Source organism: Parasteatoda tepidariorum, chromosome 7, assembly GCF_043381705.1.
Source record: "Parasteatoda tepidariorum isolate YZ-2023 chromosome 7, CAS_Ptep_4.0, whole genome shotgun sequence".
In the NCBI taxonomy this organism is placed as follows: domain Eukaryota; kingdom Metazoa; phylum Arthropoda; class Arachnida; order Araneae; family Theridiidae; genus Parasteatoda; species Parasteatoda tepidariorum.
The window spans coordinates 26,758,443-26,778,981 of record NC_092210.1 but is presented as its reverse complement, the minus strand read 5'-3'; the positions used below and the strand labels follow the sequence as shown (position 1 = coordinate 26,778,981).

The window sequence follows — 20,539 nt, the reverse complement described above, 5'->3', positions numbered from 1 at the left end:
ACGCATTTTAAAGTCATACGAACTTTTAGAAAATACTGCTTGAAGTGAATAAGATAAATTTCTTTTTTTAAACTCAAAACGTTTATTTAATTATTAAAGTATAAACATAACAGCTTGCTATATCCAAGTAATACACTCAAATCTCTATAGCTGAAATTTTGAAAGCAGTGGTCGTTCTTGGTAAATCGACATTTTATGCGCTCATTATATAATTCAATAAAATTTTACTTAAGTGCCTTTGAAGATCTTAAAAAGTTCGGAAAAGTCACGAAAGTAAAATAAGGTGATGTATTTATTTTAGGACTTAGCATTAAAGTTGATTTGTGGTCAAAATGACTGCTCCGGGTTTTCTTGTGTTATCAAAATAAAATTATTTAATTATAAAAATACTAAATTTCTATTAAGATGAAATATATTTTCATAATAGGTTTACTGTCATTAAAGGCATGTTCCAGTTTTTAAACTTTTCAGGTGAAATATTTCTTTCTTACTATATTATTATTAAATCTAAACCTTTTTTTAAACTTTGTAAATTCTATTTCTGCCATAAGTCATGACTGATTTGCTTAGGCATTATCATAAAATTCCATTCTGTGGGAACAATCAAAACTATCCCTAATTGAAAAATTATTTTTTCACATTCTGTTTTAAATAATAATTCAGGCATTCCTTTCGTTTATTTAAAATTAAAAAAAAACACAGTTGATTAATTATGATTACAAAACGTATTGAGGTTATAATTTTGTAGAAAATTATATTTTCAAATTGGATTCAAAGTACTGAGAAATTAATGATAATGATTGGTACTTTTAAGAGATAGCGATACGAAACAAAAACAAAGTTGCATTCAGATAAGAAAAAAACAAATTCAAATTATTTAAAAAAACATCAAAATTAGTAACTTCTATCCTATTATCAAACATAGAATTCTATCATATGCAAGCAATCTAAATTTCAAAAGGTTTTAATATAGGTCAGTGTAATAACATCCTAAATCAGGTTCTCATTAGAATTATCCCTTTAGATTTTACAGTTATATGATGGATTTAGAAAAAGAAGTTTCGAGTTATTATCAGCGACTATTCTGAAAAGTAATCTTTCATCCCATAATTGATAAGAAACGGTTGAGACCAGTGTTGTTACCGACATCGAAATGACCAGAATTCAGGTCGGATTCGCTCTCTTTTATGTAAATAATTGTAATTATGTAGAAATCAAAGCTATCGTACAAAAGATAGGCTGCCTCCAACACTTTTTGTGTTTTATTCTCTCTTCACGATCCCCCTCTGGGCACCATCCCTTTTGTCGATTGCTGCAATCCACCTTTCCTTATGTCTTTGACACCCATCATAGCGCCATTATTTAATTTTCGTGATGAAATTGGATCAAATAGCTACCTTCTACCTCAGATGAAAGGTTCTTCGAAGACAATTGATGAAAAATTTGTTTTTGAATGCCACTTTTCCCTTGCCGTTCGAATTATAGGTTTAAATTAATTATTATTTCTGCAGAGCTGATGCTAGACTTTGTGGGGTCCTCTGAACATTTTTTTCTTTCTCTAAAGTCCCAGGAAGAAATTTATAACTTTAGAACCCATTATTGTAATGGGATCTATGACTGTTTATATAATTAAAACCCTAAGAGCGAACAGCATTTTTTAAATTATAGTAATTTTTTTTAAAAATTAATTTTCAAGCTTTGGATATTCATTCAAATTTTATTATTGACTATAACGAGTGCGATTTACAGAGAGAAATGTTGTGTTTAATAATTATCTAAAAATGTTTAAACATCTCTTATTTTATAGTGTTACGGTTCTAATTTCTATGTATAGTATGAATAGTTTCCTTATATATATATATATATATATATATTTATCATTTATNATATATATGTAATTGACATACGGCATTTAAGTTCTATATTTAGGTACATGAATGCAATAATTATTATAATAAGTTTTTCTGTTAAAATTTGAAATCCTGTAAGAATTTCTCACAGGGCATTCTAGCCTAGACCTGAAAATTTGAATTTTCGATTAATAGCCAGTGGCCGGTAGATTCTAATGACTTAGTATCCACTTTTATCTCAAACCTAATGAGTCGGTGACCGAAATCGATAGGTTCTTTTCATTTAATAGCCACCTTTTGCAAGCTTCTTTTTGCATGGATTAAATTTTATTTTTGAAAAAAATTCATATTTGAAAAAAAAAATTAAGGCAATAAAGGTTAATTCAGCAATAAAAATAATATAAATATGGGACAAAATTTAGTTAATCATGTTGATTTTAAAGAACTTTTACTTAAAGTATTTGGGGAGACAAAATACATTTAATTAATACATTACGACTTTAAAATATGTGAATTGTTAAAGAATTATCCTTCCGGGTGAATTTTTAAACCACAAATTAATGGATTCTGAGTGATCAAAATTAAGAATGGTGACATTGAACAATTTAGTGAAAATTCAGTTTTCCAGAGTATCTTTCTACATGAATGTACTTTTGTCTTCAAACGATTTAAAGAAAAAAAAATAGGAAAAAGTGACCAGTAGTTTTTTAATTTAAGTCACCACCTTTTTGTTGTGGTGAGTGGTGATCAGTTATTTTTAGGTCTATTCCAGCCTGTCACAATTGTTACATTATAACTTATAAGATGAGGATTGCTTGTAAGATTTACCCTCTTAAAATCCATAACAATTTAGATGAAGTGCATTAATATTAGTGGGATTTGGAACTCGCTCTCTTAATCAAGATCCTCGAATTTCATATTTTAACAGCATTGTGAAATGATACATTCGTGAAAAATTTGTTATAGTATCACATAATGAAAATTATAAAAGTTATATTACAGATTATTTCTTTAGTTAAAATATAAATTGCTTGCAAAATTCCTGGTGGATAAAAAAAAGTGGACCACTCGATGTAACAAAAGGGGACGGTGTCTATATATATTACAGGAATAGTAAAGGAAAAAAATATATTCAAACTTAATTGCTAATTATATAGAAGTTATTGTTTTCTTTAGTGGAGAAAGGAAAAGATACATTTTGAAAATTATATTGCTATTTTAAAATAATGTAATATTTTTTAAAGGATTTTTATAAAAAAATACTAAAAGTCGATGGTTAAGGTATCCGACTCATTTCGACACATTTCTTTTTTTTAAAAATTTAATAAAAATTTAATTTTATGTCTTATGAGCAAGCGTCCAAAAATATAAATTTATAGTGAAGTTTAAAACTTTATTAAGTGTTTTTCAAAATAGCGGCAAATGAGCAGTTTTTATGTCACGCTAACACCTCTTCAACAAATGGTGATGCATAAATTACAGAATAATTTTTTTAGATGAATAATCTAAATACCAGTGCTTTGAACAAAAATCTAAAAAAAAATCCAAAATGACGATGGAATGGAACTAAATATATTATTTAATATTGAAATTTTTAAGAAAAATTCAAAATTTTCTTATTTAATATTTTATCAAAGTAACAAATAGGCTTTTGGACCTTAGCTTTTTCTTCAAAATATAGCTACTAACACACGCAAACACAACAAAATTTACATACAAGAATTCAAATTCTTATAAACTTTTTTGTTACGTGTGTAAGAAGTACATAAAAGAAATTCTCGAAATCAGCGCTTTCAAGCAAATGCTTTTAAGATATAGAAATTTCTGAAATGTAAGAAAATTCCTAATTAATAATTCGAAAATTAATATCTAAAAATGCCTCATTTGTTTCGAAAATAAAATTTATTCAAATGAAAAAAAAGGTTAAATTACTCAATGCGTATAAAAAAAGAATATTTTAGTTTTGTTTTCGGCAATTTACTTCTGGTTTCGGTTGCGAAATAACAACTATAACTTTGCTTCTAAAAATCATTTAAAGAGTTTTGGATAACCAATGAACTGTCGTTCAAATAAGGATAATTATTAAAAGGAATCGAATTTTTGACCTAAATTGTTGATTTTCACTCAATCGATAGTACTTTTTACATACATCTTAATGAGAAAAAATTTTACTGCTTGGGTTAGCTCAAAGTTAATAAAATAAAAGTTAAGAAAAAACGAAAAAATAAATGAATAAAAAAACACTGCACCCCAATAGCGCGTTTTCGTTTTCAAATGAAAAATCGAAAGCGTAGGAAAAGCGTAGAAATTTCAGCGTAGGAATTTTTTCATAGTTTTGTTTGCGGGAATTTGCTTCCGATTTCGATTAAAAAAAATAACTAACTTTACTTCGAAAAATCGGAGAAAATTTAAGGAATTATGGATAACTATTGAACTGAAGTTCAAATGTGGATAATTATTAAAGAATCGAATGTTTAATCTAAAATGCTGATTTTCGCTCAATCTAATACCTTAACATCTTAATTAGAAAAAATATTACTGCTTGAGTTAGCTCAAAGTTAATAAAATACAAATGAAGAAAAAACGAAAAAATAAATAAATAAAAAGACACCGCACCCCTAAGGCGTGTTTTTGTTTTCAAATATAAAATCGAAAGCGTAGGAAAGTATATGCAAGGCAAAGGGTAACAAATATTTAGATCACATTCTCAACTTTATACCAATCCTGAGAAAGGGTTGCATCAGCCCAAGTTGACCTAAATGTTAGCAAAGCTAATTAGTCGTGTCAAAATCTTGACGGGGAGTGGCTTTCAACACCTAATAGAGTTACATACTTTGTAATAAACGCGACATATTATGAAATTAAATGTAATTTAAAAAGAGCGGTTTTTAAACTCATACACCTTATTTGACTAATTACGATGTGTTTAGAAATATGCAATAGAAAAAAAATATTTAAACTGTATAAGGCATAAATATTGAATTTTGATAAAAAAAATTGAGATAATGGAATTTCACTTTATATTTAGGAACAATTCATTTACATGTGCGATTTTGATGTAAAGTGAACTAAAACAAACTGCTTGAAAGCAGGAGATTATAGATATGATGGATAGCGTAAACAACAATTTATCAAATTCTGAGTTGTCAAAATTTAAACTTGCTTTATAGAAAAAGAAAATTTTAATGGACTTTTTAAAATGTATGATACATTAACTAGTTTCGAATTTGTATTTTTTCAGACTGGTTTCCCTCATGTAATTAAGCATTAAATGCCAGTTATGGTGTTCCTCCTTAATATAAACTATGATAGTAGGCATAAAAGTCTATATATCTATGGTAGTTTTTACATTAATTTACTTCACCATAAAAGGGTTCCAGTAAATGGCATATTTATTTATTGTTTTTTAAATATATTAGTCCCTAAATTATTCTTTAAAAGTTATTTAATTCGAAATTCATGAAAAGTTCATTTATTAAAAATTTATTAATTAGAAATTTATAAAAACCATTAAAATTCTCTAATTAAATATTCATAAAAATTCAAAATTTTCAATTCTATATCTGAAAAACTATAATAAAATAACTCTCATTATTTATTATTGTATTATTTAGGTTCATTATTTATACATTTTTAACTTTTTCAGAAATTGAATAATTGACATTATAGCAAATAACTTATTACTTGGGACTGTGCATAAATAATGAAAACAGATTTAAAATTAATTATACATATTTCATTCAAAGCAGTCAAAGTTTAATGAATAATAGTAAAAAGATCAAAATATTTATTAACATAATTTTGCATTTTAGAATTGAACTGTCATTCAGAACTCAATTCATGCCTAAAGTGATATTTTTAGATATTTAAATTGTATGTAATTCCTTTGAGTAGAAGTCTCCATTATACTTCATTAATATTATGATTTATTCAAGTTTATTACATTTCCTCCGACCGATGTTCAGAGTTATATGCATAACCAATCGACCGCAATAAATATCTCATTTTTTTTTTCCATTTACGAATTTACCTATTATTGAATGGATTACAAGTCAACCGCTAAGATTGAAGTAGAGTTGCAAAACTTTGAAAAGATGAGTGAAAAATAACTATCATTAGCTGACGAATTATGACTTTTATCTATTCATTTCAATATAAAAAAATAATATAATTTGACTGGCTTTTGAAATTGAGTTATCTAGCTTCAAGTGTCCCTTTAAAGGTCATAAATTTAAAACTTATTAAGGATAACTTTTTAAACAAATTTATAAATTGTAATGAAAAAAACAAAAAGAGCGAAGGTAAAGAATTAGTGCTTGATTAAATACTTCTGTTTTGTATTTAGAAAGCGAGCTTTTTAGAAAGCCTTTTGTAAGATTCGAAGAGAAATTTTTAAAAATAAAAAGAAATAATCTGCTACATTTATAAAAAAGCAAGAGATTAATGTAAAATAGCATTTATTAGCTGATGAATTATTGTGTTTTCCTATTCATTTCAATTTTGAAAAAAATTAGATCAATTGCCTGGTTTTTGAAATCGAGTTATTTACCTTCAGAGGCCCTTTTGAATTTCATTATAAATGTAAAACATAATTTTACAAAATTATTTAGGCAAAATAAAAATTTGTTCTTTAAAGTATATTATAAAGGACAATGAATCAAATGAAAAGAATAAAAAAATAAAAAGGAAGTTGGATATATTTTTGTTTGACTTTATCTTTTAGTTTTGCATTTAGAAATGTTATTTTAGAAAAGGCTTTTCAGAAGGACTTTTTAAAAATTGAAAGGAAATTTTTAAAAGTGAAAATTTGATCTGCTTCTGTTAAAGCAAAAGTTTTTAAGACTTTTCACTACGTTGTGATTTAAAACTTGTTTTCATTCAAATCAACTGAAGTTTCTCTTATTTGCAAACATTATTTGTTGTTATTCCTTATGGGTCTGTGTGGAGAGCTTTTACGCTTCAGAGAATGTATCAAGTGCTGCGGCTAGAATTAAAGAAATTAAAAAATATTTAATGGCAGTTATTATATCAACCTTTATATGCGTCATAAAAGGCTAACTATTTAATGACTTTGAATATTAACGTTCCATATTAAGATTTAATTAGTAAAAGTTTGTAACTTTTTGTGTCATTTTATCAGTTTATATTATTAACAGTTTGCACACTTTTGTGTCACTTCACCAGTTTATACTATTTAAAATGTGTAAACTTTTGTGTTATTTAATTACTTTTCCATTTAAAACTTATTTTCATTCAAATCGGTTGGAATTTTTTAACATTTATTTATCAGTAGACTACCGTATTTAGTGGCAGTTTCAACCTCTTATGACGTTATGTGAGTCATTACAAGGCTCAAATTTTTCCATGATTTTCTATACTACCTTTCTATAATTTTAATAGTTTAAGCTCCATATTTTTAAAAATTTAAGTTCTATGTTGCTAAAATTTACAATCTTTATCATTAAAAGTTTTGTGTCATCTAATTAGTTAGTTATTTAAAGTTTGATTTCATTCACATGTGCGGACATTTTATGACTTTTATTTATTTGTCGACTACCATATTTAACGTTGGTTTTAACATATTGAGACTTTATACCAGTTATAAAAGGCTTGTATGAATTTATGATCTTAAATATTAACGTTCTATATTTTTAACAGCTTTACTTTTAATAATACTACAAAAAGTTTGTAAATTTTTGTGTCATTTTATTAGTTTATGTTATACAAAGTTGTTTTCTTTCAAATTGTCAGATTTTATGGTTTTTATTTTTTATATACTATATTTAGTGGTAGTTTTAACCTTATTTTACTTTTTATGAGTCATAAAAGGCGTATACTATTTTATGACCTTATTTATTAATGTTCTATGCTTTTTAAAGTTTAAGTTCTAGTCATTAAAAGCTTGTAATTTTTCTTGTCATTTCATTAGTTTGTCATTTTTTTCATTCAAATAATATGGAATTTCATGGCATTTATGTGTAAATTAATATATAGTGGTAGTTTTAACCATATAATACTTAATATGAGTCTAAAAAGGAGTCTATCAAAAACATATTTATATTGTTTTATTAATAATTATGAACTGAATAAACAAAAAAAAATTGTTTTTCCCCTATTATCTAATATTTTAATGATTTTGGATTTTAAGGCAAAAGCATTTCCTCAACAGCCCATCGTAAGCGAGAGGGATCATAGAGGTTGAGGCTTCATAATTTCGTGACCAACAGCATGATGGAAGCAATGTGAGCAGCATTGTGCTCCAACCGTCTTTACTTCTCAGATAAGCTGGCACCCATCGATCTGAAACTGGGTGGTCTTCACGCCTCCTCCTGGGATCAAACCCAAAACAGTCCCCCACAATGACTAGTCTGTGCCTTAACCGCTGCAGGACATTACTTGCAGGACATAAATGCTAGGCAGCAAAGAACAATTAGATTTACCTGTAATGTTGCAATGACCCATCTTCTAGCTCTTTGGAAAATTTCTTCATCTGACCAATCAGGGTGTTGCTCTAAAATTCGCTCAGCTACAACATTATGCCACCGAAAAAATAAAATTCCAAAATTCAGCAATGCTGGGTTTTGATTGGATCTAGGATCACCAAGAACTGAAACAAAAAAGAAAAAAATTGAACTGTTTGTAAATAACAGAAACTATCAATCACATAACATTCAAACTAAGCTTAATATTCCTGATTATACTTCCTGATATGAAACATTTTAAGCTTAAGACCTCTTTATGCTTTGATATTTGGTAATTGTCTAATTAAATTTTAACTTGAGTTCTCTTTTTCTTTAAATTAGTTAATTGAATAATGCAAAGGAAAATCTGTTGGAATTTAACATCATAACTTACCATGGTAAAACTTGACATCACAGTTGTAATCTTTCGATTGAAATGGGTAATACAATTTTTTATTGAGTTAACTATTAGTTTGCTGTTTGATTCTAAAATTTCATTTCTTCGACAAGAAGTAATTAGTCAAAAAGAAAAAAAAAAAAACTCACGAAACATTCTCTCTGGACTAAGTTTTCCCAAGTACCTCGCTGGGGGCGGATTGATAAGAGGAGCCCTCGCGTAATTCCTTGGTGGAAACTTGCCACTCGGATCAGTTAGGAGGGATCCATTTTGAAAAGAACGCATACTGTTGACCCATGCCTCACTCGTGCTGTAAATAAAACTACCATCTATCCAACTGGTGACTTGGTTCAGCTGAAAATAAAATTTAAACATCTTTAATATTCACATTTGTTTAGATAAATTGATTTCGTATAAAAAGTATAACTAAAGCTTAATAAATTGTAAAAGTTTGAATATTAAGTACGTCAAAATCAGATTAAGAATGAAACGTAAAGAAACCAATTAGATGTGTTTGAATAAAAAAAAGTTAATTAAGCATAAGCAGTATAATAACATTAACTTTTAAATTTTTAATGGGATTATGAGATTAGGTATCTTTTTTTCATCTCATGCCAAAAAATTTTATCCGTTGAACATTATGAAGATAAGTTTCAAAAAAATAATTTTTTTTTTTTATGCAAGGTATACTTTTTTATAAGTTGTGTGTAGCCAAACCATTTAAAGCGAACAAACAGCCTTTATAATGATTAATTTAAAGAAAAGGTGTAAATAAATTTTTTTGTATAAAATTAAATGCTCACATTTTTTAATGAAGTATATAAGAATAATAATAACCGTGTTTAGTTAAAAACGCTTACACTGTAAAAAGTTCCGGATCAAATTACGGTATGAAGCATCGGTACTATGGGGGTAACATTCGTAAAATGCATTTTATCATAAAATCCATTTTTGAAGTAAAATATTATACAATGATTTTTACAGCAAATATTTATTTAATTGCAGTGAATTTTACGATGATTATTATCGCAAAAATTACAATATATCAGATTTTTTGTTTCGTAACAGGGATAATGGAGTTTTTACCGTAATTTGATCCGAAGTTTTTAACAGCGTACATATATTTCACAATATTAAAAAATTTCTTGTGTAAATTTTAATTTTTTTTAAAATTCAGGCATTTGTATGACAATTATTTAAACGAATTCAAAATTAAAAAAAAAAGAAATTTTTAATACGACTCTTTAAAGGAAAGTTGCTCCGATAAGCAATAAATTTTTTTTTTATCAAGAATACTCTAGTTTTAATGTTTAAAGATTTTGGCTGATAAAAGAATAACACATTAAATTTACAAATATTTTTGCATTGCATCAAACAGCTGTACTAATAATCATTCCATTATAGAAAAATATTAAGCAAAATATTTTGTATCAATTTATAAGAATAAACAAGATTCTTTCCATTCGCTTCGTAAAAGTAAAGCGAAGTATTTCAGCAACATTTAATAGTGGGTCAAGATGGCGGTCTTGGAGGTCGAAAACTACAATTTTTTGACCATCGGCATGATGGTAAAACGTGATAGGAATGGCGCATCTGCCATTTTTACTTTCCCTAGAAGCCAACCATCAATTTTATTTCCGATGGGCGGCTTCAAGCCGCCATCAGGAATCGAACCCCAGCTATTTACTATCACAGCTCAGAACCCTAGCTAGTGCCATCACGGCTCCATATTCTTCTCAACTTCATTTAAAAATTAAAAAAAATCATTTAACGTGGTTAAAATATATTCGTTAAAATATTTCGTGGAAACTATATATGTCTATCAATATGGATAACTAAAGTTAACATATTAGCAGAAATGTAGCACTCATACTGAACCTAAAATATTTCTAAACTAAAACTCAACTATTTTCCACGTGAATTATAATATAAATATGCGATAATTTACACAAGGCAAACATTTCGAATTTCTAAAATATTCTAAACCTACATTAAATAAAATGTTTTTGATCAATTGAAAAAAAATATTAAGAAAACGCTGCATGAAGAAACAAAAGTTATAAATTTTGCAGATTTTATCTTAAGCTAACTAATATTGCCAGTTTATAAGAAGTTACGCTGCACTAGAAGTTACAAAAAATTATTTTGATAAAACTTTTTAAGTACATTAAAAGATTAATGCCTATTTTTTGAAGGTAATGTGTAAGTTAATAATATGCATGCAAGGAAAACTTTTCTTAAAAATAATTGTTAAAAGTCATGTATGGAAGTAGATATAGCACATTTTATAAATTTTCATTGAAACAAACTCTAACAAACCATTAAATTTCCGCTTTTTATAATTGAGTTAACTTACTTCGCTTGCTTCACAATCTCTTACATTCATTGATATATTTAAATAAAACAATCAAACTTAATTACTTATTTTTCTAAGTATTCTTTTGCAGAATAAAAAATCAAACAGTCTCTCTTTATTTCAATGTTTTTTTGTAATCACCATTATTATTTTTCACATTGAGCAACATTATTACTAGCTAGTGCTGTCACGCAAATGCGTGTTTATAATTTCTATCAAAATGATTTACAGATATTTTTAAAACTAAATCTAACAAAAAGTTCAAATAATATCGTTTTTAAAAGCAATTGTATTTGAATAATGGAAAATACGCTCAATAATTTTGCAAGTGTTCTGTTATTCTGAATATAAGTTGGTAATACCACACAAAGAGATCGTTATCTCTTGATCTATTTTAAACTCAAACACAGATTTTTTTTGTGAACATAGTTGCAAGGAAATAATTACAATTTCGCAGCAGTTTTTATAGCTTCGTGATATTGGAATAATTTATGGCTTTAAAAACAGAGATATCGGTCATCTAGCTTGAAACCCTTCATTCGAGTTATTATCTAGGAGGGAGGTGGCGAATTACCCAATAAAAAAACAACAATATAGTTTTCGTGATTGCATTAGAAAGTACTTAATTTTAAACAAGTTATCAAGAGTTTCACTGAACTTTAATTGGTTTATAAACAATATTTTTTTTAAAAATTTATTTAAACTACGTATTTTAATAATCTCATTATGTCTTTTTTCTATAACGAGACACTAAAAAAAAATCAAAAATAATAACAATTCTTGCTTTAAGGTAAAATGAATTTATTAAATGGACGTGTCGGAGCGCTTTTCATGTGTTTGCAAAATCACATATAAATGATTTCTGTAATTTAAACTATAGCTTTCCTTTTCACTAAGTTTAAAACTAAGTTTCATTAATTAAGTTTTAAGTGTAGATTAAGTTGAGCCAGTGTAAAGTTATTTTTTTAAAGAAAATCTGTAGCTTTCTCTTTTAAGACAATTCAAAATTATGAAACTGACGAGAATAACCTTTGTGAAATTTTCATAATTTCTTACTTTCAAAACGTATATGCTTAGTTAGCTAAAACATTTTACTACGGTTAAATTCATCAAGATAATTTTTCATAAGTTAATAGTGTTTTGTATAGCTACATGAGGAATATTTTTCTCAAATTTTATGTTAAGAATAACAAATAAGAGAAAGATCTTGCGTATACTCTGTATACTTGCGTATACTCTTGCGTATACACTGCTCTTCACATCGATAGAATGAACACTGAATAATTTTAATTTGCATCCTTCATACCCGAGTATGCTATAACCGCTTATAAGTTCACTGAGTTTTTTCCATTTATATAAATATTTTCTTGGGTTTTAATAATTTTCGAATAATTAAAAGAATTGTTTTCAGGGTTTTTGTTAAATATGTCGCTACTTTATGGGAAAAATACTTAAAACAAATCTTTTTGTAACATAACATACTCAAATTTATACAATAAATCAAATTCTTCATATAAAATCCTCAATTTCTTGAACATTTTTAGCATAATTTAAATTACCAACCTTACGCAATACTTTAGCGAAAAACACAACTACCAATCACTTTTTCTGACCTAAGAATACTTTGTTTGATCTTTAAGCCCTACTAAATGCTTTTACGACTATATGTATTTTAACATTTCAGATAAGAAATTATCAAAATCAAATGCTATTAGCTTATTTATTAACGTGTTTGTTAAAAGCAAACCCTCACACTTACTCTTGGTCTTAAGAGTATAAAACAATTATAGAATATCAGACAGAAGTATTCATTTTATAATAAAATTCATTCTTAAAAAAATGCACTATTAGTTTAATTTAATACTAATAACAATTATTGTTTTAGTTTGGAAAAAGATAATGTTGTTAACGAAATCTAATGAATTGAAATAAAGCTAAAATGAAATTCACATATTTTTATCAAGTGTTATGGTTATCGAAATACAGGGCTAAAGAGAATACAAGGGCTAGTTCACTCCGCTCTTAGAGCTGAAGCTACGATTTCCCTCCTCATGACGTCNCACTTCTCCAATTAATTTTTTCTATTGACCTCAGTTTAAATCACTTTTTTGCGCGTGCAGCTGTTTATATATATATATATGCCATTAGTTATTTGGGATTGTGTAAATCGGTGTCTGATTGATCGGTAAAAAAACCACATTTTTCTTAAAGGTGATCACTTGGACGACGTTATCTTTGGCCAACGACGTCCAAATAACCGTCATTTATACCTAGAACACACGCCCAATTTCCAGTAGCCAAAGATTTAAGAGCTGATAACATTGTATTTTGTCGTAATCTCGATTGGCCGTGATTAGCAATGTTAGCACTTTTTTCAAGTTTCATTTATCTAAATTATAAAAAAAATCGGGGTTATGATTATATGCAACTTAAACACCATAATACAATATTTTTTTCTTTTCTTTATTACACCATGTATGGAAATTTTTCAGATATTTGATATTGGAGATCGTTAACACACGAACCGTCCTTAAATATAAAAAAAAATTAAAAAGTTTTATGTAAAATTAATCTAAATTATTTTAAACTTTATTTTCTAAATAATAGTCAAATAATATAACATATTCAATCAAAGATTACTGAAGAAAATGTACAATATTTGGTTTAAAGATTGTGTATCTTTTGTATGATTCTTCTTCTCAAGAACATTTGGTCAAATAATTAGATTTTGAATCATTAAGCATATTATGGCTGACCACACAAGGTATGTTAATTAAAAGTTAATGGTAAATGAACAGTAGTATTTCAATATAGTTTCAGACAATTTAGACCTTATCAATATAACTTTAAACGATATAAACTTCATTTATATAGCTTCAGATGCAGAGTATATTTTAATATTTGCACTAAAAATGCTATCAAGCAAACATTTCACTAATAGTTAATTTGTAGAAATCGCAAGTTTATTTCTTTGAAGTAACTTTCCCTTTTTATTATTTCTAGTCTGTCCATCTTTCGTAATTAATACTCAAATAAAAGCAATGTATTAAAAATTCGCAATAAATATTAAAGCAATTGTATGTAATTTCAAAATCTCAGAAAAATATTTTATTTAAATAATTTGAAAGAATTTGATTTAAAAAAATAACTTCATATAATTAAAAACAATTATTAAAATACAAGAATAAAGGAAAATAATTTTGAAAAATTAAAATACAAGAATACAGGAAAATAATTTTGAAAAAATAATTAAAATAAGAATACAGGAAAATAATTTTGAAAAAATAATTAAAATGCAAGAATACAGGAAAATAATTTTGAAAAAATAATTAAAATACAAGAATACAAAATAATGTTAAAAAAATAATTAAAATACAAGATTTAAATAAAATCGATCGAGTAGTTCCTGAAAAATCGAATTTTTAATATAATCTAAGTTTCTTTTAAAATTTGTATTTTGCATGTATTTTGCGATATTTTCTTCTTATAAGATCAAAATATTGGGACTATATTCCCCAGATTGCGTCTACCTATACTTCAGAGGTCAAAACTCCGAAACCGTCGCTAAAAATTCTGAAAAAGTGCATTTTTGAGTCTGATTTCGTTACTTCAAATATTGTCTGCACTAAATAATTAGCATATTTGAGGCCACCCTCTTAAACAATTACGATTGAGTCTTTGAACGTGAAGATCTGATCATTAGATCTAAAATTATTCAGAATGGTCCGTTTACATGAAAAAAAAAAATATATTAGCATTTCATATAAGGCAGATTTTAATTCAATATAGAGTTGAGAAATGTGACAGCTGATATTGCTTTTAATAATTATTATAACAAGTTAAAAATTATTAGCATTGGTAGAAGACAACCAAGTAATTTATTAAAAAACAGTAAAGTGATAAACAAAAAGGGCTGTTATAAAAATATCCGGGTATTGAGAGAAATAAAGTATAAGATTGCCTTATAAATCTAGATTATCTCAACCAGATATTGCTTGTGACATCTAGTTAAGTAAACAGGCAAATATCGTACAAGAATAAAAACAAATAGGTGTGTGCAGATGTTGTTCGTTTGGGTGACGAGGCTAATCCCATTCCTAAAGAATGATTTAATCCAAAGAACAAACGAATCCACCCAAGTCTTCAATATGATTCATAATCCTTTTATGACTACTGTTCTGTCATTCGTTTTCTTATTTATGAGAGTAACTAGTGGGAACTAAGAGGGTGAAGCAACGCAACCTGCACCTGTCAACCGAGGATTTTTTTCTTCTTTCTAAGTGATGTTTGTCAGTCACAAATGATTCTATTGCAGAAAGACCTCGTCTGAAATGAATGGATTAACTTGTGGGAATTGAAAAAGAAATAAAAATCACTATTATTTTATGCTTGTTTGATCGACACGAGGAATGCATCATGGGATTTGATATGATAAAAACAAATAAGATTAAAAGCATTGAATGCGGTACGTGGGGTTATGAGTTAGAAAGAAAAATTTGATGTTTGGAATTGTAAATCTTCGAAGTACAACCTAATGACAATGATAAATGCACATTGAATTTATTGCTCAAAAAATATGTTTTAATGATTAACATGGGGAACAATTTTTTTCAGTGTATTTTAAATTTTGGCAACTTTTTAAATGTAAATAAGATTTCAATTACAATTTTTGTCAGTCGTTTATTGTTGATATTTATTTTCGATTAAATTTTAACACTAGAAAGACGGATAGAGCCAATTCAGCCTCTCTCGTTTTTCGTTGCTGAGTAATTTTATTTCATAACCGTCGTTAAACATCCATCACAATTTTGGTCTTACGACTACTGATGTTCAACTGCAGAACCTTGTAATTTTGAACTCAATCCAGAAGACACGGGAACTCCTGGATCAAGTATTGGAGGAAATTTGCATTCGTCGAGGACTTTTTTATGGAACTAAACAGCATTTATGTGACATGGAGAGAAAAACCACGAACTCCCCCCATGGTTAACCAAACGGCAAGGGGACTCTAGCCCATGATCCGTCTACCAATGAGGATATTTTTACGTCCGCACAGTGGTCATTGCGTGGCGGATGCAAAAATCGTATCTCTCAGCCATCGCTGGGAGTTGAACCTGGGTCACCTCATAGGAAGGCAAACGCTCTATCCCTTGAGTCACCACGGCTCTTGTTCTGTAATTTAAAAATAACTTCCTGGAAGTTGAGTATTTTTGACTTTTCATAATTATTGATCCAATTTATGTGCTTTTTTAATCATTCATGTTTTAACCTTATAGGAACGTATGCATAGAATCTTATACCTAGATTGGCGAGAGAGGCCAAAGTTGCCCATATGAATTTCGGTAGGTATCCCATAACCCCAATTAGTTTTGGGCAAACGGTAAACTTTTGGTATATTTACCCCAGTATGAGGTAAAAAAACATGGGTATTTCAACTTATCTATATTTATTATTTACAGAGAAAAGAAAATTCAGTTATCTAAAAAACTAATGTATACGTTAAATTGGATAGCCAGTGTTTCGTTTAATGAAATATTTTCGTAAACCAGATCTTAAAAACTAATATCGAATTTCGACGATCGATCAAGTTTTATTTAAATTATGTATGATTATATTTTAAGATTTTTGACATCTTGTTGATCTACACACAATCTGGGAAGGGTTTAACTGGTCCCTTCGGTATTTCTAGGTAAATAGCAATGTTCGGTCTAGTGCTTAATTTCAAAATTTTAAAAATTATGCAAAATACCTCCTTGATAAAAAAAAACATTCAATATCAGATCTAGAAAAGTAGTTAAAATTTTTACATCCTTCTACCGGTTTTTTTTTTAAAAAATATTTATTAAAAAATGCTTCCCTCTGTAAAATGGAGGTAAAATGATTTTATAAATGGCATAAAAAATATAACGTTTTGGTCACTTTTTTGTTACATGTAAGAAACCCTGCAAAATTTTCTAAAATAAAAATAAGTCAAATACAATTATTCTTTAACTTTTATTTTTAACGGTAACGTTATTATTAAATAATGAAAAGAGTAAAAATATGGGAATGAAGTGTTTATTAAATCCAGAGTTTTAATCTACAGTAAAAATAGTTTTCATACTATTAGACCCGTTAACAAACAAGAGAGAAAAAAAATTGTTTTCAATTTTTAAACAACATTTCCTTTTTTTTAATCTTTAAAACTGAGTTAAAAATGTGACAAATTTCTTAATCACGTAAATATTTGTTGAAAATAAAGATACATATATTTCTGTTGAAAAAAAAAAGCAGTCAATTTATTAAGTAAGGTTTTTTTAAAAATAATTTTTCAAGAGTGAAAGATTGAGCAAATGATAGTAAAGTATCTAACATGTAGTATCTAATTATGTATAGGAAAATTAAAAAGGAAGAAAATAGAGGCAGAGAATGATAATCTAAACTCAGAAGCACCGAAGAAGAATGCATTTGGGAAGTCCCAGAAAATGTTCATTCCTTACGCTCGTAATTACTTTAATATAAGCATCACTTGAAAAGTGATCAATAAAACTTATCACGACCAAACCCTTTACTTATCTGCTCTAAATACCACTTTAAACTAAGCAAGTGGAATAAGAACTTTCGCGTTTCTTTTTCCCACAACATACCGTTTATTTTTCTTTTTATAAATAACGTGGGAGAAAACGTATGCATAAAATATTTTTACTGTGACTAAAATGAAGTAACTTCTAACAATGGTATTTCGAGCACTTGCTCATAAACAGTTTAACTTTTATCACTTTCTGTAACTTTTTAACATACTGAGTAATAGTTTGAGCTGTTTGATAAAATATCTATTTATATGAAGACTTAATTCGTGAACTATTAACAAAAAATATCGTTTTTGTTGAAATCTATTTTTAGTCACAACATGCAGAAAATGCTCTTGGTATAGGGAGTAAGGATACAGGTCACATCTAAACTTTAAAGCGTCATCATATCATATAATATTTTTCAGCAGAATAAGTATCATATATCATGATACTTTCAATTTATATCTAATTCCATTGCCTAAAACTTTAAAAATTGTTTCAACAATTTTATAAAACTTACAAAAAAAGGGTGAAATAATTAATTAGAGACAAGTACAAAAGTTTGGTCGACAATGAAATCATTCTCATTACTACAGAGATGCCAACTGCTTCGGACACGCTAAAGTAATTAAAAAAACGGTAAATTACTACAAAGTAAATTTTGAAAATATTTAACTATTTTTGCTTGCTTTTTGAAAGGTACAGCATGACATAAGACTAAAAAGTGATGAATTATATAAGCCTACGAATTATTTAGAAGTAGTGGTGGATAAAGATCTACTAAATTGAATTTCTTAAACCAAGAATCACAATTGGTAAACTGCCACTTTAAAATATATATTTGCTGTCCGTAGCAAGTTGGCATCTCTGTTACTAGATAAGATTATTTCAACTACAAAGCTATAAAATGAATCTGAGGTTTTTTAGAAATGCTTAACGGACTACGGGGTTTACATATTTAGAATGGAACTATTAAGGAGAAGGAACTAATCTGTGAATATTCGAGTTTACCTTCTGCCAAAGGCGTTAGAAAAAGTGACATTAAACATGTTGCACTAGTAAAGTTTTTTATAACTCGCTAAAAGAATATTTTAAATGGATAAAATAGATGGATTAAATATCTGTTAATTTTTTTAAAATTGAGATAATTTCTTTTTGAGAGAAAAATTCGATAATTGGTCAAACTACTCCATCTGCAATATCTATCTGTCTTACAAATTTGCATCGACTAATGTAAGCAACTTTATAATATACTCGCATTGTTAACGAAAAATAAAGCGAAATACCTACCTCTACGCAATTAGGAAACAATTTGTATAGATTAGATAAACTTATTAATTTTTTCCCCACATTAAATTCTATATTTTTTACTGGAATCTCATTTTTGTTTAAAAAATGAAATTTTAGTTTACAAAATTCAGTAAACTTTTCCAATAATAACTTGACTTTATATAAGATTTTAAAAAATAAAATTTCATTTAATATAGGCTAAAACTATCCAAGCCTGACGAAATACATTTAAAATTCAGTAGTTTAGGCTAATATTCTTTTTTTTTTCGTGAATTAAAAAAAATTCAAAATATTGGCTGTAGTAAACAGGTTACGGGGAAAAATTTCCCTCATGTCTGGCTTACTGCCGGAGGAATTCGTCATTCATAATTTTTCTCTCAATATAACACAATCGAAGTGAGTTTCTCATAAATTTGCTTCATGAAAACGAATTATTTTCTTCATTTTTATTTGCTCTGGAATACATCCAAGGTTGCAAGTTAAAAGGATTTAAGCATAAAACAACAGAGTGCCCGCTATGTGAATCATCGGTTCATTTGTGGTTCATTTTTAATAAAAAGAAGAAAAAAAACATTGTGCAAGTTAGGATAAGCATTTAAAAAAATATATTTTTGGCAAAACACGATTTTTCATTGTTGTACATTTATTTATGTCACAGGAACCAGTCTTCTTTCCTTCATTAAACAAAACATAGTTCTTATAGCATCTTTAAAAATGCTTTTATTTAATATAAATGTTCTTGATTTGCAGTTAAAAAGTACGAAGTTTGAACAGACGCAATAGTTTTAAGGCACTTTATTAAAATTTATTTTCGAATTGAATTATTTTCTTTATTTCAAAAACTTTTTTTTATTTTCAATGAGCTGCACAAGTGCGCACACATGAGCAGACCTAGTGCGTTCTCCAGAAGTGGTATCCACTCTTTCAGGACCACCACAATGGGTGAGATGCCGTTGGCCAATTATTACTTCAGAAAAAATTTTGTTTTTTTTTCTTATTTAATAATTCAACATCATGTAATTATTATTATCTAGTGATCCCTAAATACTTTATTAGTTGATCAACAAGAAAATTAAAAGAAAAATCTTATTTACAAGTGGGTAACAAAGAGTTTTTTTTTTAAATAATCAAGAATCCATATACTTAAAGGTAAAGGAAATGTTAGGATGTTTAATGAAGTTTGCTGAAGTTTACTACAACAATCAAGATAGTAGGAACATAGAAATAATTCACAACGAAAGCATTTTTTCAAAAAAAAATAAATAAAAATACTTGAAACAATTTAAAAAATTCCTATTTTTTTCTCTTTAGAAATATGTTCATGTATCAAGAAAATATATTTATTTATGAACTAAAAAATATCCTATTTTGCAACAGTAAGAGAGATATTGGTTAAACTAAAATTTATTGAAAATTTTAGTATTAAACTCTAAATCTTATAAACTAATATCTCATTTTATATGTTAAAATAGACATACGAAAATTGTAAAACGAAAACTTATTGTGTGTGTTTTTACAGGAGGGAAAAAATATCTAAGATGGAATTTGGACCCCGACCTCTCAGGTAGAAAAAAAAGCGTTCTTTAAACCAGAAGATTTACTACTTAGCTACGACCATTTCAGTGTATGTAGAA

At 27.5% G+C, this 20,539-nt stretch overlaps 1 protein-coding gene across 2 annotated transcripts in view; it reads right to left on the bottom strand.

Annotated features, from left to right (window-relative positions):
• LOC107441689 (dual oxidase) overlaps nt 1-20,539 on the bottom strand; it is a 200,280-nt gene that overhangs the window by 74,176 nt on the left and 105,565 nt on the right. For both annotated transcript variants that reach the window (XM_043045166.2, XM_043045167.2), the window contains exons 5-6: nt 8,858-9,062; nt 8,291-8,457 (exon numbers count right to left, since the gene is read on the bottom strand). In XM_043045166.2, the coding sequence (XP_042901100.1) occupies nt 8,291-8,457; nt 8,858-9,062 (372 nt within the window). The remainder of the gene's footprint in view (nt 1-8,290; nt 8,458-8,857; nt 9,063-20,539) is intronic.